The sequence below is a fragment of the Diabrotica virgifera genome, chromosome 5 (assembly GCF_917563875.1).
Source record: "Diabrotica virgifera virgifera chromosome 5, PGI_DIABVI_V3a".
NCBI lineage: Eukaryota > Metazoa > Arthropoda > Insecta > Coleoptera > Chrysomelidae > Diabrotica > Diabrotica virgifera.
This window is the reverse complement of record NC_065447.1, coordinates 37,769,777-37,792,928: the sequence shown is the minus strand read 5'-3', so window position 1 is coordinate 37,792,928 and position 23,152 is coordinate 37,769,777. Positions and strand designations below refer to the sequence as shown.

The window sequence follows — 23,152 nt, the reverse complement described above, 5'->3', positions numbered from 1 at the left end:
GGAAATTTTGACGCAGCTAAAGAAACGATCAGAAACCATCTTAACAGAAGGCATCAGAAACAGTTTAAACAAAAAATTTCAAATTATTTCTGGGGAATAGCCCAACAATTGGAAATCATCAAGGAATTACAAAATGGGAAATACAATGATAGGATGGGTATCTCAGAAAAAACATACGCATTACAAGTATACAATAATGCTATACATTTACAGTATAATTATTCGTTAGAACAATTAGTCGAACTGTTTGCAAGACATTTCGAAGAAACGCTAGAAGACCATATCACGTTGCAAAATTACAAAGACATATATAGTTTGTGCCAATTCCTACAAATAAGAGATTCGCGTCTAAGAGAAAGAAAGTCAAGAAGATCGCAAGAAGATTACAGACACCAAGAAACACAGGATTACAGAGATAGAAGACAAAATTATAGGAGGGACTATACAAGACGATATTTTAATCCCAGGAGGGAAAACGAAAATAGAGACAACGGAAGGGGAAATTATGAACAAAGAAATAGGCTAAGGAATGAGGACAGAAATCGAGAAAACCAGAATAGAAACACCACACACACAAATCAAGAAAACAGAAATAATGGTAGGCAAAATGAACAGGGATATCGAGAAAACCGAAACAGATCCGACAGGCCAAGAGAAAATAGAAGAGGGATAAATAATACACATACAGAAGAATATGACGAAGAGAGACACTACGACGAAAATATAAACAATGAGGAGCAACCGGCGTCTTTTCACGAAGGCGCTCACTAGAAACAAAATACCAAACAGAAATTTTTTGTCACCCGAAGGAATTTATTAATTTACAAAATACCTAGGGTGAACTTAGTAGGTGCAAATAAACGGTCAATGGCAACGATAAATGAAGGCATACGAATAAAGGTACGATTGAGTAAGAGATTTTATGCACTACAATGTGTAATAATGCCAAATATGTCGCATGACATGATCGTCGGTGTTGACGAATTAACAGAAAAACATGTAGTAATTGATTTCAAAAATGAAAAAGATGAAACTCTCAGAAAAAGAAGAAGTGAGATTAATAGATGAAAATAATACATTTGAAACAGTGGTGTTTGAAGAAGAGGGAGGTGACAACGAGAATACAGAATATCCGATAAACATGTGTAAAGAACTTTAGGAAAAAGAAAGAGAAATTATCTGCGGAGAAGGAAAAGAAAAGGAGATGCGGTTGATTTTATGGGACTGAAAAATTAGTAAATGAAGAAAATAGAGTGGCAAAAAAGTATGAACATTCAATCGAGGTGAAAAACTTGGAAAACTTTCGATCGAAAACATATCCGATTCCATATAAGTATCGACAACAGGTGAAAGAAGAGATAAACAAAATGTTGGAAGATCAAATCATCGAGAGATGTGACTCACCTTATATCAATCCAATCGTGATAGTAAAGAAAAGCAGTGGATAATTGAGGCTATGCTTGGATGCCCGAAATATCAACCAACACACTGTATCACAATATGAATCACCTTTAAACATCGAGGCCATTTTTGGAAGAATTACGGGTTCACACATATTTTCTAAAATTGATTTAAAGCATAGTTTTTGGTTGGTACTTTTAGCTGAAAAATGTAGAAATTACACAGCATTTTCCATCGATGGTATTGTGTACCGGTTTAAGATAGTACCTTTTGGATTGCAAAGTGCGCGTTCAGCATTGGTAAGAGCGCTACACACCATCCTAAACCGCCATGAAGATTTCATAGTCCACTACATAGATGATTTACTGATTTTTCCACAAGATAAACAGAGTCATTTAGAACATATAAAAGTAATTCTGGAAGAATTGGAGACATCCGGATTGAAATTGAACATCGAAAGATGTCAATTTTCCCAAAGGAAGTGATATATTTGGGTTTTAAATTGGACACGAAAGGAGTTAGTTTAGCCGAAGACAGAGTCAAGCTCATTGATGAATATCCAAGAACAACAAATCTGAAAATTTTGAGGAGTTTTCTCGGTACGATCAACTATTTAAGTCAAAAGGATATACTTTAATAAAATTACTAAAGAAAGGGATAAAATGGAATTGGAAAGAGGAACAGGAGAAGGCTTTTCAAATTCTAAAAGAAGAATTTTCAAAAGGAACGAAAATATATCATCCCATGTATAATCTATCATTTATATGGGCTATTCCACGAATATACGCCTGTCTTGGATTATTGCGACAACGAATATTTTAGTGTGCAACATAAGAAGTGCGAAAATAAATGGCTATAATATAATTGTTCCAATAAACAACAATGTATTTTGCAATTTACTTTCGTTCTTCATAATTTGCATAGTAAAATATGCGTTGTCGCGATAATCCAAGACAGGCGTATGTTCGTGGAATAGGGTATACTTCGTCCATCCAAAAGTTTGCAGGAGTATTATTATCGCAAATACAAAACGAACAAGAAGTGCCAATATATTTTATCTCCCGGGTGACAAAAACACATGAACGCAAATATAGTGTGACAGAACTAGATATACAAAGAATGGGATGGAAATAAACCTAAATAAAACTGAATACCTAACAACGGATAATACAGAAATAAAACAACTGGAAATAGACGAAGGTAAACAAATCAGAGAAACAGATAAATACAAGTATTTAGGTTGTATAATATCAAACAAAGGAACAACTGAGGAAGATATAAAAAATAGAGTAGGACAAAAAAGAGACTGCATACGAAAATTGAACCCGATACTGTGGAATAAGAACATCAGCATAAAAACAAAAAGAATGATATATAATACCATGCCAAGAGGTATCCTCATTTATGGGTGTGAAAATTGGACCATAAATAAGAAAACCAAAAATAAAATAAGAGCGACGGAGATGGAATTCCTAAGGAGAAGCTGCAGAGTAACAAGGAGAGATAGAATAAATAACATAGAAATTAAGGGATGGATAGGAGTGAACTCAGACATAATAGACTACATCGAACAGAAGAGATTAACCTGGTACGGACATGTCAGAAGAACAGACCAAAATCGGTGGATAAACCGAATAACAGAGTGGCGCCCGATAGGAAAAAGAAAGAGAGGCAAACCCCGAAGTTTCTCACAGAGGAAGTAGACGAAGCAATGGAGAGAAGAAATCTACAGGAAGGGGAGTGGCAAGACAGAAAGAGCTGGTGAGAACGGTTGAGTGAAGGGATACAGTTAAAACTGTGGAAATCCTTAGTATATATAATAAGTTCATTTAACAGCAATAGTCGTAATGTAATTGTGGTAACCATAGTTTTACTTAGGCTGTTATTTGTCAAGTTGACAGTATTTAACCAGTTATTTAAATTTAATACCCTAATAGTCCATTCTTTCACGGTTTTTGCTCTAAATTTTAAAAAACCGCTTGGATTGACATGAAATTTGGCATACGCATAGCTTACACGTCAAAGAAAAAAAGTGATATTGTGCCGATGTGTGCTTTTCCCCTAGGGGTGACTTTCACCCCCTGTTGGAGGTGAAAAAGTATATGTCCAAAATAAGTCCGGAAATGGATAAACTAACTAATTTTAAGTAACTTTTGTTCTATAGAGCTTTTTCGCCAAGTCAACACTTGTCGAGATATTTGCGAGTGAGTATGTTCAATTTTCAACAAAATAACTACATTTTTAGACGGTTTTTCGCAAATAATTCAAAAATTAAGTACGATACCGAAAAAAACGTTCTTAGCAAAAATATAGCACGTAAAAAACTAAAAAACATGGTGTGCGCGTTAGGTCTCTGGGCCTCGCAGAACCAGAGTTATAGCCAATGAAAAATAGATTCACATTCACCAAATTTTAAATAGAATATTTCGAAGTGAAATATCCAAAAAATTAAGCAATTTTTGGGGAAAAGACATTATAACTTTTTTAAAGTGTTTAAAAAAGCTTTATTTTTGTTTTTATAAAAAGTTTCTAGCATTAAATTTAAGCAAATTACGCTCAACACAAAGTTGGTCCCTTTTGTTTTGGCAAAAAAAATTGGAAAGACTACCCCCTAATTAGCAACTTAAACGAAATTAATGGTTACCGCTCCACATATTATTTTACTTACGTTGTGTTAATATGATCTTTAAGTTTCATCGATTCAAAGTGCTTATTTAAAAAAAAATTGGTTTTAACGTAAAATTTTCAAAAATTTTAATTTTGAAAAATGTTTTTTTCAAAATAACTTAAAAATTGTTAGAGATACCAAAAATCTCGAGAAACAAAAAAAGTCAGAATTGCTTTTCTGAATACCATGTATTTTTTTGTTTTTCTGTTAGACAAAAATTGATTAAGATTTGGTGTTTCTAAATTTGCATACATTCGTAATCAGCGACTCGTTCAACCCCTTTTAACTACAGCCCTTTCAAAAATAAGGACTTTGAACCGATGAAGCTTACAGATCCTATAAACAATACATACAGGAGTCAAGAAACTTGTGAAGTCGTAAGGATTAAGTTCATTTGAGACAGTAATTAGGGGGTGATTTTCCCGATTTTTTTACAGAAAAAAAGGGACCAACTTTATTTTGAGCGTAACTTGTTTATTTTGATGCTAGAATTTTTTTTTATAAAACAAAAATGAAGCTTTTTTAAACACCTTAATAAAAGTTGTAATGAGTTTTCCCCGAAATATGATTCATTTTTGGTTATTTCACGTTAAATTATTCCATTTGCAATTTGACGAATATGAAACAATTTTCAATTAGCTATAACTCTGCTTCTACTAGGTACAGAGAGGTGACATTTCCACCATTTTTTAAATTTTTTACCGGTTATATTTTTGATACAAATGTTTTTTCGACAAAATACTTATTATTTGAGTTATTTGCGAAAAACCGTCTAAAAACGTGGTTATTTTGTAGGAAAAATGAACATATTCACTGGAAAATAACTCGAAAAGTATTGACTTAGTGGAAAAAATCTATAGAACAAAAGTTACTTAAAATTAGTCAGTTTATCGATTTCCGGACTTACTTTGGACGAATATTTTTTCACCATCAAGAGGGGGTGAAAACCACCCCCGGGGCAAAAGCACATATCGGCATTATATCACTTTTTTTGGTTGACTTGTTAGCTATGTGTATGCCAAATTTCATGTCAATCCAAGCGGTTCTTTAAAATTTAGAGGTTTTGCAATATTTTACCGTTAAAGAACGGACTATAAGGTGTTATTTTGAAAAATAACGCCCTGGCTGTTCATATTTAACTGACTTTGAAATCATGTCATTATTTGTCAAATAATTTGACATAAATTAATATTAGTACAATAAATCCAAGAAAATTGAAGATATCCAAATTATTTTTGCATTAAGTAGACACAAGACATAAAAAAATACATTTTCGCTTAATAAGGATAGTAATTCAAAATATTTGGATATATCTACGTTTTGTCCAATGGACAACATAGATTATAATGTTGAGTAATGAGTCCAAAAGGTAAATAGATAATTTTTAAATTTTTTAGGCATCTCATCAAAAAAGAAAAGTAAAACATTTTCGTAAAATCTTTTTAACTTATTGTTAATCGTTGACTCCAAAAATTTACAAAACATCTTTTTAAATTTTAATGCGATTTTTCCCTCAGTGACTTTTCTGATGTTATTTTTGCTCACATATTTATTTCAGGTGGGGTTAAATTTTCAATATCCCTACCGTCTTCAGAAATTTTCTTCAAAACAATATTTATTCTTGACATTTATCAGTTTGTTTAAATATTGTGAAATGTAAAAGCGTATGCATTTGACTTCACATTTCTAATAGGTAACTTGCACTTTTTTTATTACATAATAATGTTCAGTTTTATTTAAAAATGAAATTTCCAAAATTTCACGCTTTAAAAACTCATAATAACTTAGAAGTACAAATTTAAAATCTTCTGTGTAGGTATTTAAAAGAGTTCAAACGACCCTTGACGTCACATAATTATACTTTATTTATGTTTATGTTTACGGTTATATTTATATTTTAATGACATTTATTGTATGCCATTCTAATTTTGTTGAGGTTGAAGTTTAATACAGTTTTTGAAGGAAAGGAAAGATGGTTTACTATGAAAAATAAAAGAAAACACTGTAAGTGTTGTTTAGTGCCATTTTGTAAAAGTACAACTACTAAAAATCCCAATAAAATATTTATTCAATTACCAGCCGATAGAAAACTTTAAAGATATTTCAGTTAATACACAAGGTCTTCATGTATGTCAATATCATTTTATCGTAAGTATAATATATGTTGTCTGCTTAACAAAAACACTTAAATATTAGTTCGAAATTGTCTAAACAAAAACACTCTAAAAATATTAGTCAGAAAAAGCAACTATCAAAATATTTATAAAACTGAGTGTCATTGTCAAAACGAATGTCAAACCTAATGAATTAATCGTGAGTACAACAAATCCTACAATAATTATATGTGGCCACGACCAATGAGGGTGCGTTTTTTTAATCGTTTTTAAGAGCCAAACCAAAGACAAAAAAATCTTTTTTTTCTTTGATATATGTTTTAAATTCTGTTGCGATTTATAGCATTTTTTTCGAATGTAAAATTTTATGCAAGTTCCCTATTGAGTATGTGCCATCTTGGATACATAACGTTAATCCGCGATTCTATTGGTTAAACATCGTATTATAATGAAAACTAAATTTTCAAAAATACCAGAAAAGCTAAATAACTTCTACTCTCATCCTGTAATATATCAGTAACAATAATTGTAATATCTTTATCATATTGAGCTTTATTCATACACATTTTACAATAATTTGTAAAACTTCCTCAAGCTCCTCAAGCAAACCCTGTCTAATTTATATTAATTTAATACTGTGGGTATTTTCATCCCTATTTTTGGAGGTAAATAATGTTTTTTTCAGATTTTAGTTCAAGAAAAGGTATGTAAATTTTTTAAATCTGGGATGCGTAAATTATATATTAAACAGTATTAAAAACACGTTCTAGATAATAGTTGAGACCAAAAGTCTTAAGATGTTAACTATTGTACTTATTTTGAAAATTATTTAGTCTACATTATTGTAGCGGGAATCTAAATCTGGAAAGAGTAGTTCCATCTGGGTCGTCATCATAAATTTTGGAATCTTTCTTGAGAATTTAAATTTTTTTACCAGTTAAATAAATAAAAATGCAAACATGGGTTTTTAAAATGCTCGTTTATTAAATCTAATCATTTGCCAAGGTAAGTACATAATATTAGTCATACTATTATTACCTAGTAATGGTAATAGTCGTAATTATAGTCGTAGCAGTACGGGATTGGGCAAGGGTTGTCGATACATCCAGTAGAAGCGAGATGTTGATAGTATGCTGCTGAAGATCTGGCTGTCCTTGTCTTCTGAGGGCAGTCGAATTCCACATCATATAAACCATATTTAAGGCTGTAATATAAATAATTAAATTAATGTTAAATATCGGTAAGAACTCATTGTGAAACAGTAAACAGAATAGACAGTTTGGTTACGTTCTGCTTCATAGGTATGCACGCAGCTCCACTGATGAAATAGTAGGACAGAAATAGCTGTCTGGAGATTGTGCATGGCCTCTGAATCGAAAGGAAACATACACTGCCTTTTCAATAAACAAATTAATTTATAGAATGGAATACTAATGATAATTGCAAAATACATATACTTATTGGTAAATATAAAATCAAATATATAATTATATTTGTAATATACAGGCAATAAATAATTATTCTTACGTGTATCCACCTAGTCTTCCATCGACTAGGTTCCATTCAAATCCATCGATATAACTGTAGTAGGTGTATCCATATACTCTGGTGTAGTCCTCAATCATTGAAAGTCTGACATTTCTAAGGATAGCCTAAAAATATTGGCACAACATATATATAGAGTGTATAAAGCACAATATTTTAATAGAAATAAATCATTTACCTTAATATATTCAATTCTATCACAATCATAACAGTCTCTTGAACATGACGCGTATCCGTCATTAGTAATGAATACAGATGGGTTATAGTAGTTTCTGCTGATCCATCCAAGAAGTGATCTAATTCCACAGGTAAGGAATTCCTTAAATAAAGAAACACATAAATATGTAGGTATAGGTAAAAAAGCTAAATATTTTTGACTTAACAAATTTTCCTCATTTTTTATAAACTTTACTTACCCCTTCACAGCCAACTAATTGCACTCCCACATCTGATTCATAACATATGTTGCCCCAGTAATTGTCAACACAAGCTGTAACATAGAATGCTGAATCGTAGGCAAGGGAGAAGAAGTCATGAGTTCCTTTAATGTATTCGATTTCTGCGTGCGAAAAGACTGGAAGTCTTGCGTTGTAGTAACCGTTGTAGTCGCAATTTAGACGAATTCTTTCAATCATAACTTCTGGATAATCTCCAAGGTAAATAGGATGGGCAAACCAACCAATCTTAAATAAATAAAATTCAAATTTAAGTTAAATTACATTATTTGTTAACAAGCCAAGTACAATGTAGATAAAAGTAAACCCTACGACTTACTTGGAATTGAAGTTTAGTTTCAGAAGCACATAAGTCAGTGTCACAACAAGATTGAGGTTCATACCAATCGGAGTTAAGAGTGATTGATATCTTTCCTAAAATAATAAAATAATAGTATTCTTTTACAAATATTTAAAAAAACACACGTATTACCATTTTGGCATGGTCTGTAGTAGTCATCGTATAAATGGTAAGCAGCAGCATGAGCTTTAAGGAGGTTGTGACCACAAATGTATTCATAATTTCCAGGTCCATCGTTTATACCAGGAGCAAATGTTCCTTGACCATAGCCATCTTTGCAGATAACCGTTGGTTTGTGGAAAGTTATCCAATATTTAACATCATCTCCAAAGCATTCGAAACAAACTCTTGCATATTCAGTGTACCATTCAACAAAAGATGGACACAGGAATCCTCCTTGATCTTGAAGAGCTTGAGGAAGATCGCCATAGTAGAGAACTACGATTGGTTCAATGTGATTAAGTTTTAATAGCTTAATAAGCTTACGATAATGTTCAATTCCGTAGGGATTAACTTCACCACATCCGTCGTATATGATTCTAGGCCATGAAATGGAGAATACGTAATGCCTAACAGTTAGATTGTTCAAGAGTTCAATGTCTCCCTTAATATGATTGTATGCATCTGCAGAAATATCACCATTTGAACCATCAAGGACTACTGATGGACATGTGTGAAGCCAACGATCCCAAATGCTTTCGCTTCTGCAATCCTGATCCCAGGCCCCTTTAAAAAATATAAGGTAATTTAGTCATCAACCATGCGAAATTCTGTCTGGTGAGATATTCATTGGTAAATTATTAGTTTAAATAATAGAATAAAATAGCTACAGAATAGTTTTACCTTCAATATGGTAGGCACCGCTAGCTACTCCAAATGAAAATTCTTTGGGAAAGACATCGCAGCTTTCAACTGGTGGAGGTATAGCAGGAACTGAACCAGCCGGATAGGGGTAATCACAACCATCCCAATAGTTGGGCCAGCAGTCTGGCCAGTATTCTTGCCAGTTGTCAGGCCATTCACAGGGCCACTCATTGGGATATCCATGGGGTACAGGCCAACCGTGTGGGAAATTATTAGGCCAGTCATGTGGTAAGCCGTGTGGAAAATCAATAGGCCAGTTATTGGGCAAACCAAGGGGAAAATCGCAAGGCCAATCGTCTGGCCAACCATTTGGGAAATGTCTGGGCCATTCATTTGGCCAACCTTGTGGAAAACAAAGAGGCAAGCCATGTGGTGAACCGTGTGAATATGGAATTACATCACATGATTCAATTGGTAAAGAAGGATGTGGGTATGGTAGAGGTAGTGGTAAGGGACCTGGACCTGGGTATGGTCCTAAGGGACCTGGGCCTGGATATGGTCCTGGTCCTGGGTATGGTCCGTGTGGATATCCATGTCCATGTGGTAATGGTATTGGAAGTTCACAGTCATTCCAGTAATTAGGCCAGCAATCAGGCCAGTAATCCCTCCAGTTTTCAGGCCAGTCACAGGGCCAAGCATTGGGATATCCATGTGGTAAATGATCTGGTAGCCAACCATGTGGGAAGTGATTAGGCCAGTCATGTGGTAATCCGTGTGGAAAATCAATAGGCCAGTTATTGGGCAAACCAAGGGGAAAATCGCAAGGCCAATCATCTGGCCAACCACATGGGAAATAACGCGGCCATTCATTTGGCCAGGCAACTAGCCAGTCTGGTAGACCATCACATGGTTCAGGAATTGGAAGATGATGAGGAAGTGGTAGATGTGGTGGTAGTGGACCAGGATTTATGGGGCCATGAGGATATCCAGGATACGGATAGTCACAATCATCATAGTCCAAGATTGGTCCGACAATTACTGGTAATACAGGAATTTCACATACTGGTTCGAGTATTATATGAGGGTAGTGTGGTGGTGGTATTACAGGAATTTCACATGCTGGCTCAGGTATTGGGTGAGGATAGTGTACTGGATACGGTTCACAATCTTTAGGTGGTAAATGAGGATGAACAGGATATCCAGGTTGGGGATCTCCATAACTGAAAAATAAAAAAGGATAAATATTAAAAAACGAAAATAAATCTAAAAAGATTACAATAAACAAAAACCTTGTATTATAATATATCAACAACTGTACAATCAACTTTGAGTTATAAGTCACATGAGAATAGAGTAAGCAGCAATCAAAAAGTGGACAGGATACGAGAAAATCTCTTTTAAATTACAAATTCTTCTGAAAACATGCTATGATCAAATATAATACTCGTACGACCGTTACGTAAGATTGATTAAGTATAAACAATATCAACGACATCAACAACAGTTTAACACTGGTAGTAATGGAGTTTTGGCATAGTTCTGTCAATTCGTTTGAGTTGTTATTAGTACTGTTCTTCTTTCTGCCACCCCTAGCGGAGAATGGAAATCATCATTGCCACTGCAACTTCGTTAGCAGCGCGGCTAAAAATTTCAATCGAACTACACTCGAACCATTGACGACGACATTTTTTGCCTTCCCACATTTCTTTTGGCCTTAATTTTGCCATGCATCATATTTCTTAAAAGTTCGTACTTTTTACCCTCCCCCATAATGTGGCCCAAGTATGATATAAAATATTTCTAGTTTTTATCTCGTTTACAATTTCGCATTTTTTTCTAAATTTTGGAGTACTTGCGTGTTAGTGACGCAGTCGATCCATGATATTTTGAGAATGCTCCTATAGCACCACGCCTCGAATGCTTCGATGTTTTTTATGGTCGACTGTTTTAGTGTTCAAGCACCTAGATATTTATAACAGGACACAAGCTCAATCGCTGTATTGTCTATTAGAAGATTAGATCTGATGTTCTTTGATTTCGCGATTATCATATATTTAGTTTTTTTTTTAAATTAATTTTCAAGCCGTAACTATTAGAGTATATATTAAGACTTTGAACGAGATGTTGTAGCTCTACTAGCGTTTCCGACAGGAGAACCGTATCGTCAGCATACCTTAGATTGTCTAATTATTTGATTTCTTTCAGGAGAATACTTAAAATTCCCTGGGGAGAGCTATATATAGACAGGTCCTTGATCATATAAGGAAAGAAAGGGAGTGACCCCAATCCGTCAAAATGTGCAAAATATCATATATTTTGCACCTGTTTATATGATAATGGAATGGTTTAAATGAAGAACTAATAAAAATCGTAGAGAATAGAATAACAAATGCTGAAGTAATTGCCAACATTCATTAATTGAATGAGACACCATAACAAGAAAAATCAAAGAAAAACCAAATTATAATATCCTTAAAATTTCATTAAATATTTTACAAAGCAATTAGAAAAGGAGAAAAAAAAAATAAAAAAAAGGATAAACTCTGTACTATTGAATTTGTCTCTGAAAGGACTATTTATTTCTTCGAATAAATCAATTAAATATAAAAGACATGATTTAAAAAAGGCAATAAAATCAAAACTTTCTAAGAACATATAAAAAGCTATATAAGCAACAAAAAAAATCGATATATTTTTCTGTGTTTTTTTTTTTATAAATTCCGTGAAGAATAAAACTATGAATTTTATGCATGACTTTTGAGAAATACAATATAATTTTTAAGAACCTCACTCGTTTGTTTTATTCTAGGAAACGCCAGAACTGTAAAAAAAAATATAACAAAATATAATAATAAAGTTGATCGAGCAAATGAGAGAAAGGTTCCACGGATATAGCTTAACGGTTTAAAATGCCAAGGTATCACAAAGAAAACGTCAGGAAGAAATAGATATATTTCTAAGACTATTTGAATAAATTTGTTAGTAATTTTTTTTTATTATTTTATTAACAGGCGAAGATAGAAAATTGAAGATAGATTATAAGTGAGCGAAAATTTATAGGTGAAATATTGTATTTGCAAAAATCAATGCGCTATATAAAAAGTTTTAATTTATTTAATTTATATCCAAATTAAAGTTATATATTATATATCTATTGCCTTACCTGAGTTGTAGAGCAAGCAACGTTGCAAGAATATGCAACGCCCGAACCATTGTGACTGTGTTAGCGAGACAAACTTGCCCACAATGCTGGATGAAGCTGCTGTTCTTCCTTTTAAACAGATTTTTTAAACGATTATTACAAAAAGCCGTGCTAAAACCCTCTTATATAGTCACGTATGATTTTGCTAAACACAATTAATATCATAGTTACCAGCTATATGTGTTAAAACTCAAAAAAATATTTCCCTTATCAATTAAATACCACATCTGCATACTTCTTTTGGTTTATATCTATATGTTTGCTCTTTAGGCCTTGGAGTTGTCTGCGATAGTAAAGTAATTATTCAATGTTCAAATAATTATCCGAATATAAGTTATTTACAAAACAATTACTCAACGCGGATTCTTAAAAAAAATAAAGAGTAATAGGGACCGGACTTTTTTGGTTGCTATACGGAGTAGTTGTGTTGAAGTCTTTCTATACCATGTACTCAGATTGGCAAGCCAGGATATCCTTCTTGGTCCTGGGGCCCTTTTTTCTTCAATTTTACCTTGTAAAATGCATTGGAGTAGCTCGTATCTGTTGATTTATCATTATATCTCTCAAGGACTCCAGCTTACGGCCCTTCACGATGTTGACTAAATCTGCGGTTGTGTTCATCCTCTGTAGTACTTCTTCAATCGAGACTTTGTCCATGGTTTCTTCAGGATCCTTCTGTACAACCATAGTTCAAGACCGGAATTACAGGACCGAATACTAGTCGATCCAAAAGAGGCCCTTGTGGTACACCACTATAAACTAGTTATTAGATGACAGCGATTCGCCAACTTTAACAAAAAAATCCCGATTTGTTAAAAAATCATTAATCCACTCAAGGCGTTGTCAGCGAATGCCAAATTTTCTAGTTTCTAGTATGTTCACATAGGCATCACTCGTATGGTGGCCAAAAGCCCAAAACAACAGCTAACGCCAAGCTATAAAATGTGCAGCTGCTACTTTGTCTGCGAATCACAGGTGCAATATCAACATGTCCCAATGCAACCTAAGAGGCGATAGTGAACCTTCCTCCCCTGAAATTTTGCATAAGGAGGGAGGCAGTAACCACTGCATTAAATCTGCGACAGACACAAATAATAAAAGCTGGCGGTCTAGTAGGCGATCTTAACATCTTGGAAGAAATTTTGTTTGAATTCTAAGGATAGGCCAACATATGTCATATCGGTCAAATTAGACTTCGAAACACCCTATGAAGTGGTCATAAAAACCACCAAATGGGCGAATCAGTTGAACCGAAACTGGAATAAGGTTCACTCGTATGGTGTACGGACGGATCTAAGACAGATAAAAGAGCAGGAGTGGGAGTTACTGGGCACAAATTCAGGCTATCCAAATCTATTGTGAACGCCACAACTATCTTTCAGGCAGAAATACATGCCACAAACATGGTTGCCGAAGAATGTCTCCACCGAGACACTCGTAGGGTAAAATTCCTTATTTTATCAGACAGTCAAGCTGCTTTAAAGGCTCTAAAGTTATTTACATGTGAGTCAAAGTTGCTTTGAGACTGTAAGCAATCCCTCGGGAAGCTGGCGGAATGCAACCAAGCCGCTTCGATGTGGGTGCCAGGTCACAAGGGAATTGCAGGGAATGAGTAAATTGATAGCCTCACAAAAGAAGGGGTCAACACACCAATCCAAAGTTCAGAACCCTTCTGTGGACACAAAAAGTCACATAAGAGAGGAACTCCAGAACTGGGAACTAAATCAACTACAACTATACTGGTCTAACACACCAGGACAAAGGCAAGCAAAAAGGCTCATAAAACTGTTACCTACTGCAACAACCCACCTTCTTAAAATAATTAAAGATATATAAAAATGGTCACTGGCCTTCTCACTGGTCAATGCCCTCTGAGACACCATCTCAAAAAAATGGGCAAATAAGAGAGTGAGAACTGTTTTTTCTATGACAACGAAACACAAACGGCAGTATACTATGCAACTGCGTAGCATTGTTCTGCAAATGACTGAAAGTCCTAGAAGAGGTTACCCTAGCGCCCTCTGACATAGGAAACCGGTCAACTAGGATGCTACTCAACCTCAGTAGAATTATTTGGCGTCCTAGGATTTACCTGGATTTAAGTATGCACAAAAGATCTCTATCGGGTTTGGTTGTCAGTCGTTTTCTTCCACATTTCCTTCTATTTCCTTCTATCCATGGCCAATGCTTTTGTTTCCTCCCATTTTGGGACTCAAACTAAACATCACAAAAACCAAATGAATGTTAGTAAGCAAAACCCACCAACGTCCAAGACAACTGATATTATACAATCAAAGAATTGAACAAGTGGATTCGTACATTATTTCAAGTTTGGATCAAGTGAAGGAAATGCCTATAAAATAGAAAAAGCAAGAGCGTCGTTCACTAGCATGAAGCAAATTTTCACCTCTAACAGCCTCACCCTACCTCTCAAAATCCGACTTCTGAAGTGCTATGTATTACCGAATTTGTTATATGGAATGGAGGCGTGGACAATGACTGCAACGTTAATGAAAAAAGTAGAGGCCTTCGAAATGTGGGCTTGCCGACGTATATCCTGGACGAGCACGTGACCAACGAGGAGGTACTATGCCGAATAGGTAAAGCAAGAGAGGTAGGAATAACTATAAAGAAAGAATATTGGAATACTTGTGTCCCGTTATGAGGGACAATAATTGTAGAGTACTACAGTTAATCATCCCAGGCAAAGTAGACAGCAGAAGGGGTCCAGGAAGGAGAATACTCTCGTGGATCCAAAACCTGCGGTAATGTTTCGGATAGTCATCTGCCGAACTATTCAGATCTGCCGCAAACAAAGTCAGAATTAACTAGTTTTAATGGGAAATAAGGCACAATTTTACTAAAAAAAATTATTTTATTAACGCTTCGACGGCCAAATCGGGTGTCGTTGTCAAAATACAAAAAATATTAATGAATTAAACAAAAATGTTGTTGCTTAGTAAAAAATTCTTCTAATAATTTATTTTATCGCCAACCGTCACTAAAGTCATTCATTATTATACTAATTTGCCGCCATTTGCTGCAGTAAAGTAACACTTTATTGTACTGAAAGAAGAATTTTATTTTACCTGCCGCGATTAATCGAGATTGGATGTAAGTTGTCGATGGCAGTAATCAATTATGTAATTGAGTTAACTTCCAATTTATTTATTTTAATTATTAAAAATATTATACAAAATTAATTTATGTTAAGACATTGTTAATTAAATTTATGACAAAAGTGAAATTCTGTAGTATTTCTAACAATTATATTCATATAAAATAAATCAAAACTTAACCGATATAATAATTATTCAATATTGATAACTATCGATTTAAAATCGAAGGCGGCCATCATGCAAAAGTCATCTGTCATCACTGTCATGAATTTATATTACGTCTAAAATTTAAACAACTCTTAAATTGTAAATTGTAACTAAGTGTTAAAACCAATATCAAATTCTTGGCGATAAAATTTTGTATGCACCACGTCAGTAAAGTCTGTTCATCGAACTCGTCTGTTATTCGCCTCGCTCGCTATGCTCGCTCTGCTCATAAATATCAGACTCGTTTGATAAAGAGTAACTTTACTGACTTGGTACATAAATAGCTATAATCTGACTCATTTAAATCGGCAATTCAAACATATATTATACATTTTAAAGTAGAAGACTTTAAAATGATATTGCCAATATTTATGAGTTGCGTTCCTGGGACGACTTTACTGAAAGATAGTTCATTCCATTACATGAAATCAACCTCATTTCAAGAATATCCGTCACAAAAAAATCATAACATGTGATCTGTCTTTAAAAAGACAACCACATGCAATTGTGACAGTAAAATTCTCGCGCTAGAGATTCCATAGTCAATCACGAGGGAAAAACAGGAAGAAACCTCGTGATACTATCCCGACATCGTAAGTATTAAGTCTCACTTTAGTTTACTCTCAAAACTAATACCAAATTCTGACCTTAATATGTACATATGTTATTTTAAATTATAAATAATATTAATAATACATAGATATATAAACAAAAATAAAATATAAAATATGTACTGACTCGATATGTTATTGACTTACTAACCCTGGTATTTTCTTTCCATTGACTTCCTCTTTTAATTTGGGTAACTACATCCTACTGCATTCTACCGAGGAATTTGCGACACAATTGGTTTCATTTAGCATAATAATTAAAACCGTTTCTTTGATTTTTTTTTACTATCTGTTTCTTTCAGGACTATACTTTTGAATCTCTCCACTGCTGAACTCTATGTTCATTATCCCATGCGTGTTGACATATTTGAGATCTATCAAATTCTCTATTTTTATTATAAGACTGATGTTCACTTATTCTAACGTTCAATGGCCTTGATGTTTCACCTAAATAAAATTGTTCGAATTCACAAGGTATTTTAAAAATACAATTCTTTGTTCTTTCTTGTTCACTGTTAGGTTTAGTTAGAATAGATCTCAACGTGTTTGTTGTTTTGAATGTTGTTGAAATGTTGAATTTATTTCCTATTGTTTTAAGTTTCTCGTATTTTTTTTTATATGGGATTGATATTTTCCTCGTATTATTTCTTGTGAATGCTATAGGATCCCGCTCTAAGTTGTTCTGTTCCATTCGATCCAATCTTGACAATTCCTAATTTATAAACGATAAAGGATAATCATTTTTTAATAAAACAAATTTTAACAATTGTTTTTCTTCTAAGACTGAATTTTCGTTAGGACAAGTAATTTTGGCTCTATAATATAAGGATTTAATTATTCTCTTTTTAACGTTGATGTGATTTGATTTGTAATTGAGATATCTCTTGGTATGTGTTGGTTTTCTATACACTTGAGTCTCATATCCAGTATCCTTCTTTGAGACTAAAACATCGAGGAAAATTATGAATATAGTCAGAAAATTATGTGAAATTGCCAACGTTGGGAATGGACAAGGCACATGAAGAAGAAGAAGTGCATTTAATCAACACATTATTAGTGATAGTGGAAGAGAGAGGATGTCTGAACATTATTTCAAAAATAATATAGAAATTTTCAGACGCTTCAACAACAAAAACTTTAGAAAATGTATCTGCAAGGATGTTAGCTACCTCATACGTGTTCTGTTTTTAGAGTCATTGAAACTTTAAACTTCATATGCCATTCTGGTTTCATTGCTATACTTTTTTAGTGTTATCGTATTACTGTGTAGTTTTTGTGAGTTTGTGAGTTTGTCATAAATTATACCACACATTCTGGGGTAAAAATTGTTCAGTTGAACCTAACTTACCTTAGTACAAATGTGCTCATAAAAAAAGTTACAGCCCTTTGAAGTTACAAAATGAAAATCGATTTTTTTTCAATCTATCGAAAACTATTAGAGACTTTTTATTCAAAATGGACATGTATCATTCTTATAGCAGGAGCATCTTAAAACAAATTAGAGTGAAATTTGTACACCCCATAAAAATTTTATGGGGGTTTTGTTCCCTTAAACCACCCCAAACATTTTGTTCCTTCCAATTAATTCATTTTTGTGGCACCATTAGTTAAACAAAACGTTTTTAAAACTTTTTTGCCTCTTAGTATTTTTTCGATAAGCCAGTTTTTATCGAGATGCGGCTTGTTTCTTAATATATTTACATAAAAAATTTATAGTTATAAATAAATTTTCAGATTATTAGCAGGTGTCTATAATCATACTTAACCATATACAAATATGTGGTGTATTCGACAAATATTCAAAATATCTCGATAAACACTGGCTTATCAAAAAAGTACTAAGAGGCAAAAAAGTTTTAAAAATATTGTGTTTAACTAATGGTGCCACAATAATAATTTAATTGGAAAAAACCCCCATAAAATTTTTATGGGGTGCACAAATTTCACTTTAATTTTTTTTGAAGATGTTGCTGCCATAAAAATTCCACATGTTCATTTTCAATAAAAAATCTTTAAGAGTTTTCGATATATGAAAAAAAATCGATGTTCATTTTGTAACTTCAAGGGGCTGTAACTTTTTTTGTGTGCACTATTGTATATTGGTAAGTGAGGTTCAATCAACCTATTTTTGACCCCAGAATCTGTGGTATAATTTATGACCAATCTTTTCGGTACACCCTGTATGACCTGTACGTTTCTGTGTTCTCCATATTTTTTATTGTGTTTTATAAGTGTAATTTAGAATTTTCTATAGAATACGTATTACTAAAACCTTAACATTTGTACATACAGGGTGTCAATTTGAGAAGTTGCCACCCCCTATAATTTGGTCCCTAAAGAAAATTTAAAAATATACAAAATCACGTCAAATTTATTTGCGAGGGGCACATTTTATAGACCACTTTTCAACTAAATTACATAAACCCTCTAACGGGGGCGGACCAAAATCTTTAATGGAAAGGGGGGTTTAGTGATACCTCATTTTAAAGATCGTTCGATTACCTCTTCAAAAATACTACATAGGTTATATATGTATATTTTCAGTACTTTTGGAAAAATCAAGTGAAGCCACACAGATATTAAGCATCGAGTTCAGAACTCCAAATCTTCTTTTCGAGTATTGAACTCCAAATTGAATTTTTTTTGGGTATTGGAGTACTTAGGGTATTTTTTTGGAGTATTTTTGAAAAAATCAAGGAAAACCGTAAAGATATTAAGTATCGAGTTCAGAACTCCAATATTTTTTTAGAGTATTGAGTCCAAGATTTTTTCAAAAGTACTGAAAATAAATATAAGGTATTTTTGAAAAGGTAATTGAACGACCTCTAAAATGAGGTATCACTCAACCCCCCTTTCCATTAAAGATTTTGGGGGTAGTGTCCACCTCGACTAGTGGATTGATGTAATTTAGTTGAAAACTGGTCTACAAAATGTCCCCCTCATAAATAAATTTGACGTGTTTTTGCATATTTTTAGATTTTGTATAGGGACCAAATTATAGGGGTGGCAACTTTTCAAATTGACATACTGTATTATATGAATTTTAATACAGATTCATTCTTGAAATATAGAAGAAAATAATATCTATTGTAAAGTATAAAACACAGACAGAGTTAAGCTCCGATTTTAGTTGGAAAATTACGTCTGCAATGGGCTTACATTCTTCTTCTTCTTCAGGTGTCATCTCCGCTACGGAGGTTGACAATCATCACAGCTATTTTAATTTTTGAGGCAGTAGCTCTAAATAGTTGTTTTGAGCTGCATCCAAAACATTCTCTCAGGTTCATCAGCCACGAAATTCGTCTTCTTCCGACGCGTCTTCTGCCATATATCTTTCCTTGCATTATGAGTCGCAGAATGCCATACTTTCCGCCCCGCATCACATGCCCGAGATACTGTAGTTTTCTTTCTTTATTTGTAAGTTTAACTTCCTTCTCTTTACCTGTTCTTCTCAGTACTTCATTGTTCGTAACTCTATCTACCCAGGGCAGCCCTCATAATTCTTCTATAAGTCCACATTTTAAAGGCGTTAAGCCGTCTCATTGTCTCTACATTTAACGTCAATGATTCCACTCCATAGTATAGTACACTGCATTCGTAACATTTTGTTAGGCGTACTTTAAGAGCTAATGTTAAATCTTTGCTACATAGGACCTTTTTTATTTTCATAAAATTAGAATGTGCTTTTTCGATTCTGACTTTGATTTCTGCAGTGTAGTCATTATTTTCTGTTATAAGTGTTCCTAGGTAAGTGTACTTTTTTACTCTTTCGATCTGCTGGCCCTCTACTATCAAGATTTCGTTAGTATTATGGTTGTTGTTACTAATTTTCAAAAACTTCGTATTTTGTTATTGAGAGGGAGTCCCGACTACATCTTACTATTTTACTTATGAGTCTTTGCAGGTCGTGTAAACTATCGGCTATTATTACTGTATCATCGGCATATCTGATGTTTTTAACTAATACTCCATTTACTCTTATGCCGACTGTTTAATCTTCCAGAGTTTCTCGCATTACCTCTTCAACAAAAGACTAGGGCCTACGTTACAAAATTAGAATAAGGGTATTTCGTCTGAATAAATTAAATATTTGAGTCGTAGAGCATTTTCAAATTACACTTTTTATTGTATTTTATTTTTGCCTACTAACATTTGAACAAAAAATATTTTTAAATGGGTGAACTTTTAGTCATTTTTAAATTTGACCGAAAAAGATTACATAAGACAAGATCTTATATTACACATAAAGTCAATACAAAGATAAACCAATTACTTGACAAAGAAAACACGATGTGTATTTTTGGTTTCTCCTTCAAATGATCTCCTACTTATATAAGGTATTAAGCCTGCTCTTGTCAGATATTCATAATGTAGTGTTTGTTAAACTGATTGGCCAACTTATAGACGGTATTTACATTAACTGCTAAAATTACGATGACATCGTATGAATTTTTACAAAAGTCAACTATTCGCCTACTCTTTGTATAAAAATTTATTTTAAGATTTAATTTTTGTATGTAAAATACATTAATTATAAATTATAATACCAGGTATATTTAATAAATAACAAATGTAATCCAAAAGATTGCTATGTTAAAATAGAGGTGGGTAAGACACATAGGGGAGAATGGAAGACAACCGTTAGACGAAGCGAATTGTTAAATAGTGACCAAGAGCAAATAAAAAAAGAGATGCAGACCTCAAAACAAATGGACTAACGACACCAAGCGAATAGCTTATGTCGTTAGTCCATCTGGTTTGAGGTATCAAGTCGTATCAATTGTGTCAGATTTGGTAAAATCTTCTCGTAATACTTCATGAAATGTTTTTGTTAGCATCCTGCTCTTCTCTGAAAGCCTGTGAATTGTGAATTGTTTTATTTCTCAATATGCATCGGTTCAAAGTTTATTAACCTTCTTCTTAAACCACTTAAGAAACAATATTCCCTATACCAGATCTATATAATTTCCTTTGCTCCAGAAAGGTATTATTTATTTTTTATTTATTTATAGTACTATACAAATGACCTGGCCTCTTGTGACTAATCCAGGTCGTTTCCTGATGGGATTACAGTAGTTTATCTTTACATTATTATTATTTTAAGAATTTTCTATATTTGACTAATCAAGAATAGCCCTAATCTACTACTAATTATGAAAACTACAAATTGTAAACAATTCTAATAAATAATTCTAATGAACAAACAATAACAAATAAACAAAACCTAATAAACAAAAGATAAATTATTAATTTTTTTTAACATATAATTTTTATAAAAGTGGTCCCATTTCTCATTCTTAGATGAGAAATGCCAGCATTCTTCATCTAAAAATAGTCACGAATAATTTTAAGTGCAGGTCTAATCGACTTTATGATATTCTTAATGGTATTTCAGTGAGCCTCAGACCATTGAGTTTTAAAATTTCAGGTTTTTAGTTTATTTTTTTGTTTGATTAATAATTTTTTGATTTTTGATTTATTTTATTTTATATTTGATATTAATTTTTAATTTTTTATTATATAAATATTTATTTAATTATTCCAATATTTTATTTTATATTTTTATAGGTAATTTTAATTTTTTTTTTGTATAATTTCTTATTTAAATTCAAAGAGGTTGGATATTATTTACTTGATTTCTTCTTCGTCTAAGATTATATAATTCTAATTGTTTCTTTGATATTATGTCCGCTAAATTGTTTAATGTATTAAATAATTCTTCATTTTGTATTATATTTTCTATATTTATGCCAACAAGGTCTCTTCTCAATCTTTGTAGTTCTTGTGTATTTGTTTGTCTTTCGCAATTAAATACTATGTGTTCTGGTGTGCCTATTTCTCCACATTCACAATATTCATTGTCTTTTAAGTTAAATCTATGTAGGTATGTAGGGTACGGACCGTGCGTGCCCTGTAAGAAAATGTATTAATCCTTTTTTTTGGGTTAAAATAATTTGGTATATTATTTAAATTTGGAATGAAATTATAGAGACGTCTTGCTTTAGGTGAATTATCCCATTCGTTTTGCCATTTTCTATTTAATATTTCTTCTAATTCTCTTTTTGTTCTGATTTCTATTCCCATTAATTGTATTATTTTTTCATAATTTTCTTTTCTTTGCCAATATCTACATGCACGTTTTTGTGCTTCCAAGTGCATGGGCATTACACCAGTCAAGACTGTTAAAAAGCTGATGTTGCTGTAGTACTGAAGGCTCCTGTCATTCTAACAAGGAAACCTCTTTGTGCTTTATTCAGTTTTTCAATATTTGTATTATTTGTTAGTCTGTGTGCCCATACACTTGCACCGTACCCTACAATTGAGGCAAGTATCGTACTCAGGTATACGCGCATATGCTGGAACGGAATTCTATATTCCCTTTGTGCTAGGCTTGCAATGCAATGCATGACTTTCGCTGCCTTCTCACAGACGCTATTTATATGGTTTGTAAAGAGTCTTGGTTCATCGATTATGATACCAAGATATCTAGTTATTTTTGTTCTTTTTATTGCCTTCCCCCTTATTTGTATACTTGGATTTCTTTCAAGTCTTCCTTTTATAAGGCTATATGTTGTTTTTGTTTCTGATATAGTTAGTTTAACTTTTTTCATCCATTCATTTATGTTTTCAAGTACTCCATTTGATTTTATTTCTAGTTCTCTTCTTGAATTAGCATCTATGATAAG

The 23,152-nt window shown here is 33.0% G+C and overlaps 1 protein-coding gene and 1 long non-coding RNA gene across 2 annotated transcripts; one reads left to right on the top strand and one right to left on the bottom strand.

The window, feature by feature from the left end:
• The first annotated feature begins 5,283 nt into the window (after nucleotides 1–5,283).
• Nucleotides 5,284–12,318, top strand: LOC126885006 (uncharacterized). Its single transcript, XR_007698223.1, has 2 exons — nucleotides 5,284–5,438; nucleotides 12,137–12,318. It is a non-coding gene; the product is annotated as an uncharacterized LOC126885006 (long non-coding RNA).
• On the bottom strand, nucleotides 7,144–12,703 carry LOC126884992 (myrosinase 1-like). Its single transcript, XM_050651380.1, has 8 exons — nucleotides 12,491–12,703; nucleotides 9,367–10,547; nucleotides 8,656–9,249; nucleotides 8,503–8,597; nucleotides 8,145–8,411; nucleotides 7,907–8,047; nucleotides 7,711–7,835; nucleotides 7,144–7,387 (listed from the first exon to the last, which is right to left on the bottom strand). The coding sequence occupies exons 1-8, from the start codon at nucleotides 12,538–12,540 to the stop codon at nucleotides 7,222–7,224; spliced, it is 2,619 nt and encodes an 872-aa protein (XP_050507337.1). The 5' UTR covers nucleotides 12,541–12,703; the 3' UTR covers nucleotides 7,144–7,221.
• Between the last annotated feature and the right edge of the window lie 10,449 nt (nucleotides 12,704–23,152).